The sequence below is a fragment of the Bactrocera oleae genome, chromosome 3 (assembly GCF_042242935.1).
Source record: "Bactrocera oleae isolate idBacOlea1 chromosome 3, idBacOlea1, whole genome shotgun sequence".
Taxonomy (NCBI): domain Eukaryota; kingdom Metazoa; phylum Arthropoda; class Insecta; order Diptera; family Tephritidae; genus Bactrocera; species Bactrocera oleae.
Window position 1 is genome coordinate 19,991,120 of NC_091537.1, and position 8,881 is coordinate 20,000,000.

The following is an 8,881-nucleotide window of genomic DNA, read 5'->3' on the forward strand; positions in this document are numbered from 1 at the left end:
GATTTTACGGTAAAATATATATAAAAGTTCACTTCGCAGAAGAAAAAAATTTTCAAGATTTTTAAACGGTAAACCGGAATAAAGCTTTGCTTTGTAATTTACAAAAATATTATATACTGAACATGAATGTCAGACTAGTTTTTACTTTGACAGCCGGCTTGACAGCTATGCCTGTAGGAAATTCTGTGCTTCTAAAAAACACCCTATACTTTTAAGAAAACCTTGTAAGTTATAATTATTTTGGACGGGCGTGACAAAACGATATTAAACAAAAGTCTATATGCATAACTAAGCACTAAATCAAGATAATATCATTTCGCAGTAGCGAGAGACATTTGTGAGCTAAACATTTGTTTAAAGTGGGCGTGGCTCCACCTCTTGGTTTAATGTACATAAGTATATTCCAGCGCGCTATAGCTAAATCAAACAAACTTGCCATTTTAGCATTTCTGCAAACACTGTGAAAATAGGTAATATCAGATAATAACCACGCCCACTCCCTAAATAACGATTATATTGAAAATCACTAAAAATGCGATTACTCACTGAATAAATGCGCCAACAAGCATTAATTTTCGCAGCCAAGATCGTTGGGAAGGACTTTGTATGAGCAAATTGGGCAAGGGGCGTGGCACCGCCCATCTTTAGGTGAAATCCTATATCTCAAGAACTACTTAATCAATTTAAAATTTGGTATGTGAGGTTATTCACACATTCCAATTAAACGCTGTGAAAATTAGCGAAATCGGATGACAACCACGCCTACTTTCCATATAACAAACCTTTAAATTCCAACTGATTCCTTAACTTTACAGTATACAAATCAAACATCAATAATCATCATTTGCACAAATAGTGCCCGGAAGGTTTTTCATCTTACGCCCAAAAATTGTCGAAATCGAACTATAACTTTTTAAGGACCCAGACAATAAATATGTGGACCCAAGTGCATGAGACTAATTTTTTAACAAATGCATTTTTTTAGATTCGAGCTTTTCAAATTACGAGAGCATAAAATGTTTGGTTACACCCGAACATAGCACTTCCCTTCCGTACTTGTTTCTACCTATACATATATAGTTTTGTGCTGTTCAAATATCTCTTTTAGGTAATAATTTTAAAGGACACGTAAAATATTTGTCTCAATTAATCAATTTTAAGAAGGCGTGGAATAATTTCGGATTTCCGTTTAGAAGACTAGCACTTCTAGCATTATTGCCTGTTGTAAATTGACACCAGCAAAAGCCACGAGTCATCGAGGGAGCAACTCAGAAAACCATACAGCAAAGAGACGATCTTAACATCAAAAAGCGACAAAAGGACCTCTGTAGCGCTATTGTGAAAGATCTCAAACTACGAATATCCAGAGAAAAATACGCCCATTTTGAATCGCAATTAATTCAATCGGGTAAATAACGGACTGAAGTAAAATTTTATTTGGCAATGACTGCATATTCATTAATGATTGAAATATAATAAAAACCCTCTAGGCGTAATTTAAAAGTTTTTAATGATTTAATGATTAATATAGAAGTTTAGATCTATTAAATGAACTAGCTTCATAAGGTTTAATAAAAATCAGATATTTAAAAAAGAAATTGGGAAGATCGCTCAGTTACTATAACAATAGTAATTATTTTCGGCAAATATGAGGTGACAGCCTTTAGCTAGTTATAAATGCAGGTCCGATCCGATTATATAGAATCGGTTGTCGCGTGTTTATTGTAACAATTCATTAATCTCTGTATGAGGGCATTGTATAGCCCAATAGATTTGGTCAGCGGAAATTAGAGATACAAATTTGAATGCTCAAAGCAAAGTATTTATTTTGTTTCTTGTTGGACAGTAATACGTTGATATCAAGTTTAGATAGAAGAAATTGAAGTTACTAAAATAATCGCAATGGTATTTTGACAGACAAAAGTGGAACTTATACTGTACAAAGTATAACAAAAAATAGATATATATTATTTTTGCATTAAATTGAAGCTTTTTTAGCGTAGTTACAATTTTACAACAGCTAAATCATTTGCCACATATAGCTGCAAATAGTAATCACACAGTTTCAGGTCCAGTATATATAGTGGATGCAGAAAAACCTTCCTCACCTAACCAAGCTAACGAAGCTTCTGGTGAGTAACTATGTTGTGTGTGTGATATTGTGCTTACGGAACACAATTCTTCTCCTGTTGGCACAGCTAGCTTTGCTTGCTTCAGCAACACCAATTATTGACAATACAGATTCAGGATTTAAGAGTTTGGCCGTGGGGTAGCTGCTCATAGTGGACTACTGCGCTTTCGCCTTCATCAAAAAAAAAAACTTTTAAATATGGCGCATTCCATTATTGGCGTTTCTTAAACAATACTGAGTCAAGCAATTACAAAATCGATATCAGACCACTATAGCATATGTAGTTTCCATACAAACTGAACGATCAAAACCAAGCTCTTGTATGGAAAACTTTTTTATTTGAAGCGATATATTCACGAAATTTGGCATGAATTATTGTGCAAGCCAACTTTACAACCTCCAAACAAATTGTTCAGATCAGAACACTATAGAATATAGCTGCCATACAAACAAATCAAGTTTTTCTATGAAGCATTCCCACGACAGTCTATATAACCAGAACGAACTCAGAAATTTATGCAGCCAAGGACTGTCAACTCGACAGCAAAATTACTTACAAGATGATCTCGATGAAAGAGTAAAGATTTTAAAACACAAAGGACTTCGAATAACAACTATAACTCACCTGCAAACTCTGAAATAATACATCAAATAACGCGCTCAGCGTATTACCAAGTATGGCGTGACGCGCAATTTGCGGACAAAGCGTACAGGCGTTACGATATAGTTGCACAGCGAGCACAACAGCTCTGTAAAAAACGAAATTACGTGGTAATGAAAAAAGATCGAGATAAAATAGTATATTAAAACTGCATACCGCTTTGGAATGTCATTGTTCTCTTGCATGCTTTTGCTAATCACATTTGTGGTGATGACACCGAGTCCATCCATAAGCAGAAAGCACTGAAAATCGAATACTTGTGCCTTGCTCATGAGACGCAACAGCTGGCCGACGGCGCGCTCCAAACCTTGCGAGCCACCACCTTTGCTCACCAGATTCAAATATTTCGGCACTTGACTTTCACGCTTCATATGCAATGGCACCGGTTGTTGCTCCTTCATGTACTCCTCGGCACTACAATAATAATGTAATACATAATCTCTAATATAAATTTTATGTATTTAATTGCTTTACCTTTGCGCCATACGTTGCTTCAGCTTTTTGATTTTCTTCTTATAGCCGCGCGTATGCTCGCGACTACCAACATCCGACACGGTTGAGGACAGATCGCCATCCTCTATCACCTCACCGTTTTCATTGCGCTGCACGCCATTCTCATCGACGTTGCGCGTGGGCAATGTTAGTTCAAGCGCGCGCTGTCGTATGTGTTCGATATTCTCTTCGTGTCGCCGCGCCGAGTCTTGCTGCTTTTGCAATATTTTGCGCTGCAATTCTTCAGTGGTCTGCTGTTGTTGCGTTTGACGCGCTAGCAAACGCTCTTCACGATCGCGCGCCTTTTCACGCGCCAGCGCCTGTCGTTGACGCTCCTTTTGCTCTTGCATTTTGCCAATGCGCTGCTCCTTTTCCAAACGCGTCTCGTTCATTTTCTCTAACTTGCGTTGGCGCTCCTTTTCCAACTCTTGTCGGCGCCGCTCGACGGCTGCTTCGCGCGCCGCCTTCTCTTCCAAACGCTTTTGGCGCTCTTGCTCCAAGTCTTGCAAGCGCCCCTCGGCATCTTTGGAGGATTCGAGCAGATCCAAGCGTTTATTTTGCGCTTCAATATTTTTGATGAAATTTATCTCTTTCAACTTTTTCTCCTCATCGTGCGCCTTCTCTACTATTTGACGCAGGTATTGCTCGCGATTCTCGGCGGCGCGCTGCATTTTATCCTCCATCTTCAGGCGCTTATCCTCGATTAGCTGACGCTTGGCGGCCTTCACATCCTCAACGCGCGCCAATAGTTGTTGTATCTTAATCGTTTTCTCTTTCTGCACTTGCTCGCGTTTTTGTTGCGCGCGCGTATGCTTCGCTTGGTATTTCTTTAATGTCTCCTGCAGTGAGCGGCGTCGCGATGGCGAGGATAGTTTTTGATGCAACTCCTGCGCGCGTCCCGGATGACGTGCCACATATGCTTGTAGTGTGGCCAAAGCTTCCTCACGCTCAACGCGTGACATTTCTGAGAGTAACGCGTGATAGCGCATTTCCAAGCTAAGATTCGGATCCATACCATCCTCACCGGCTGGTAAGAAAGGGATCGAGGAGGCATCATCGAGCAAACGATCTACCGTTTCGTTACAATCATGTTCATGATCTAATGCCACTTCACCGTCAGTCTCGTCGGTTTCGGTGTCAACATCGATTTCGGTGTTCTCCAACTCGCGTATTTGGCGCTCCAGCGATTCTTGCTCCTCCACAAGCATGCGCTGATCCTCATCACAATCCGTTTCGCTGGCGAAAGTCTCTTCGCTCTCATCACAACTGGAAAGTTTGCCAGCGCCGCATGTGTTGTCAATATTGCCGCCACCAAAGTTAGCCGCTTTGGCGGTTTGCGCAATACTCTCGTAGAGATCGCCAATGGTCTTGGAGAAATCACGATTCGTTTGTATTTTTATGTCAATTTTATTCTGATCGGCGGACTCTGTGTTGTCGGCAGTTGTTAATTCATCATTTGCTGCAATATGAAATCCAATTATTAAAAAGAATATCTTTATAATTTTACAAACTTCACTTACCATCCACAACGGTCTCTGTCGAATTGGCCGCGGAATTCTCCAACGAGCCTGCCCTACCATTTTGTTTGCGTTGCGCATACTTTTCGCTGCGCATGTATTCCTTATGCAGTGAAGTCATCTTCAAACCCGTCAAATCAGACTTTTGTCGCTTGATAATCGCCTCGCGTGTTGGCACATTTGGCGCGCGTGCAGAGCTTGAGCCATTCGTTGCACCGGCGGACGCTGGCGCAACAGGAACAGCAGCATTCTTGCGTTGCGTTGGCAGTGAATTGACCTTGGCCTTGGCATTCTTTATTTCCGGACGCGTCGCACATTTCACCGGCTTGTCTACACTCTTTTGTGCCTTCAGCGCTTTGGTTTGCTTGGCGCTTGGCTGCGTTTTATTTGTGACATTATTGTTTTCCAGCATAGATCCCTTCTTGATGGCAACTTTTCTGCTCCGTTGATGCTCTTCACTTTCGGTCAACTGTTCATTGAATAGCGCTAGTGTAGGAAGACTGGCATAACCTGTGGGCTGATTAAACCGATTGGCCCAATGCATGCTGGAACGTCGTCGATTCTTAACTGTCAGCCAGCCGTCGTTGGCGTCTGATGGCAGCTGTTTTGGCTCCGAACGCCGTTCGTCGATGTGTACCACTGCGCCTGGTGCATGTAATAGGCTGTTTCTGGAGGATGATATGAGTTCGGTGCTAGCTTTGAGCGTAGAGCTTGAGCTGCCAATATCTTCACGTGAAGATTTGCGCGATGAAACCGTTGTCTGGGAATACCGTTGCGGTTGCGAGGGTTGGCCGGTGCGTGGCTTCTGCTCTTTGGGTTGCATCTCAATCATGGTTCGTGAACGTGCTGACAGCCGAGAGGCAACATGTGTCGGTGGACCGTAATGTTCGGTTTTACTGGATGGACGTGGTGTTATATAACGTGCACTGGCGCTGCCTGCTGATAGTCGTGGAGGCGCAGCTTTCGTCACCGATGCGGTGGTAGCGGACCGGCGCAAACTGGTGTTGGATATAGTTTTCTGCGATGGCACAGCTTTATTTACAGCCGTTGTGTTGGCCAATGGACGTGCCGAGTTCAATGGCTTTGTTAGGTTCGAATTTGCTGGTCGCGTTGTAGCTGGCCGATTCAAAACACTGGAATATTTAAGAGGGCCATTTTGCGTCGACGCTGTTGTGGCCGGTTTCTTTAAAGTGTCCGCTGGAGCAAGGCTTGGTTTAACGTCAACTATAGGTTCTGCTTTTCGTAGTTCAGTCGTTGGAGGCGTAGGCATTTTATTGGCATCTTTAGCGAGAATTTCGTTTTCCATTTGATTCAACTTTTGCACAGTCATCTCCAAAGCGGTTGGTTCGCGAATCATAGCGAAATGTGGGTCATCTGCATCTGTACCGCTAGAATCATTGCCATTTAGAGTAACGTTATTCTGCTTGCTAGTCGTGCCAATAGCCGTTCCCGAGTTTGGATCAACTTTTTGACGCAATTTTTCATTCTTCTGTTTTATTTCTTCTTCCTCATGTCGCTCTTGTTGCTGCTTAAGTATTTTTTGCTCCGCCAATTGATGTTCTCGTTCACGCTGCTCTTCATATTGTTGACGCCGCACTTCATACTCTTTCTGTTGTCGCAAACGCTCTTGCTCGGCCTGCTCAGCCATTTGCCGTTCTTCCGCTTCTCTTTGTAGCTTTATTCTTATATCCGCCAAAGTCAAATGATCGTCTTCTAGATCCGTTTGTGCATATTGATGGCATCTATTAAGCAAGTTCATTGGCTCAGCCTCCACATGTGGCTCTGGCTGAGCATCGGTGCATTTCTTTTGTTCTGTAACCTCTGTTGTACGTTCATTACCGGCTCTGCCTTTGTTTGTGGCAAACAACTCACGAACATTCACACGCATAGCACCTTTTGGTAATGGATCACAGGCACGTAAACTTTTTCTTGGTGACGCGTTGTCACCACTGCCAGCGCCACAACATGGTGATGACTTTCCCGACGCACATGGACAGGCAGATGGACTTGATTTACCCGACATTGTAGGACTGGTCAAACTTTTAGCGCGTACACGTGGTGCTGGATTGCTCTTACGCACTTCCCATGCAAGCGATTGTGGTCGTTGTTGCAATGGGCGTGATTCATAATCCCAAGACACTTTGAACCACTCACTAAGCGCTTTAAAGTCGCGCACATAGTTCTCAAGCACTAAAATCGCCTCCTGGCACCATGATATATTCTCACAACACTCCACCGTCTGATAGATTTCGTTGACGGCACGCTGTAAATTGCCAAATAACAGCGCCCAATAACGTGCTTGTAATTCTGATTTCTTATCTCGACCCGTTGAAGCACTACGCACACGTGGTCCTGTGTTTTGCATTTTTGCAGTTCGTATTGGCGACAATGCATTCTTTAGCGAGTTTGGTGACTTCGATGGTGCGACGGGTGGTTTGCGTACATTTAGGGACGGCGAAATTTCTATTTGAGATTTTAGAAAACGAAAAATCCATAAATAATCTTAGAAATACATTATAACAATAAATACTCACTTCCAGTAAAGCTTTGACAGCCATCCGCTCGTGGTTGCTCCTCGCAAAATTGGTAGACAAGTAAGTTCTTGGCATCGCGCCCCTCACGATTCAACACCTCTTTGACTTCCATAACTCAGCAATATGCTTTGTTTAACTGTCGTATTTGTGTGTGCAGCTGTGATTTTACTAGCTTCATACGCTGCCGCTTAGCCGCCCACACACCACACCTGTGCAATATTCACTGTGTTCTAACTAAATGATTGCTAAAAATCAACTAATTTTTATGTTTAAACACGAAAAGACGTTCCAATTTCTTTAGAAAACACAGTTGGTATCAATTTAAACACGTTTAGGGTGTGTACACACCCCACGATGGCGAGACTCCTTACGGTTCTTAGCTTGTGTGTAAGTAAATGTTGATCTTCTTTACCGTTTTTTTTTCTTTAATACAATCGTATAATTTCTGCGCTTATTGCGCAATTATATCTCGTACTATCATTAATTTAACAAAAATCTTTTAAGCTCTACATCTTTACTATTTCGAATATATATATTCTGAACACAATTTATGTTTAATTAGAAATTCAAGTTGGAAAAACAACACTATTCAAAAATTTGCACACAATTCTGATGTTCGACTTATATGCAGTTGTTCGCGATGTTTTTATATCTTTTCTTATTGTATTTTTTGGCGTTTGACAAATTTGTTTGCTAGTGTGCGTGTGTATGTGTTATATACAAAACTACAGCTGACTGAAGGGTTGCAGTGTCGGTATTTAGTATTAGATGTCAATTTACGATATCGCAAACAAAACTAACATTATACTCGTATATGCATGTAAAAATTAAATAAAAGCGTTGATCTTTCATTTCTAAATATAAATATATATTGTCACTTTACTGCCACGTAAGGATTGTAGTCAATGCCCAAAGTAAAAAATTAATATAAATAACAAAGAGAAATGCTATATATTGCCATATACTCTTTCCCGCTCAATTCGTTGAATTTTCGCTATCTTAACATTTCATATATATGCGTTTATATATAGAATTTATAATAAAATAAATCAGTTGTTATCACGTACAAAATAACACTTATATAGTAACATATGACTTACAATCAAAACGTAAGATCGTAAGTTTTATTTTTTACGTGCTCAATTTTGCTTTGCTAACATATCTTTCTTTGCATAAATGCAACCCTGTTGAATTTGACATTTCATAAAGCAAGTGGAAAAGGAGGAACGCAAAATTTTCACACACACATTCCGTTAGTCACTCACGAAAAGAAAAGACGTGGATATTCTTATTTGCATTGTGATAGAGATTTTCCACTTAGGGGAAAATCTTTAAACAGAATCACGGCTAATAAACATTTGTTTATATAGTTTCAATTTTTATTTGATAGAAAACTAAATAGTGAAAGCAAGAAAAAGACAGTGCACACAAGGTATTCTCTTACCCTGCTAAAGGGGTGGTGAAAAAACCGTGAACACACCAGGTGTGGATGTTTGAGGTGTAGTGAAAAGGCGCTCTGCCGTGATGTCACTGCTTCACATTTTTC

At 41.0% G+C, this 8,881-nt stretch overlaps 2 protein-coding genes across 2 annotated transcripts in view; one reads left to right on the top strand and one right to left on the bottom strand.

Moving 5' to 3' along the window:
• ssp3 (short spindle 3) overlaps positions 1 to 7,971 on the bottom strand; it is a 93,813-nt gene extending 85,842 nt beyond the window's left edge. The window contains exons 1-5 of the mRNA XM_014231964.3: positions 7,336 to 7,971; positions 4,805 to 7,264; positions 3,267 to 4,743; positions 2,949 to 3,206; positions 2,757 to 2,880 (exon numbers count right to left, since the gene is read on the bottom strand). Of these exons, the coding sequence (XP_014087439.2) occupies positions 2,757 to 2,880; positions 2,949 to 3,206; positions 3,267 to 4,743; positions 4,805 to 7,264; positions 7,336 to 7,447 (4,431 nt within the window). The 5' untranslated portion in view covers positions 7,448 to 7,971. The remainder of the gene's footprint in view (positions 1 to 2,756; positions 2,881 to 2,948; positions 3,207 to 3,266; positions 4,744 to 4,804; positions 7,265 to 7,335) is intronic.
• Positions 7,972 to 8,833: 862 nt separating this feature from the next.
• Positions 8,834 to 8,881, top strand: part of BicD (protein bicaudal D) — an 18,210-nt gene continuing 18,162 nt past the window's right edge. Inside the window, exon 1 of the mRNA XM_070106202.1 lies at positions 8,834 to 8,881. This exon is cut by the window's right edge and continues 1,156 nt beyond it. The gene's annotated coding sequence lies outside the window, so the exon portion shown is untranslated.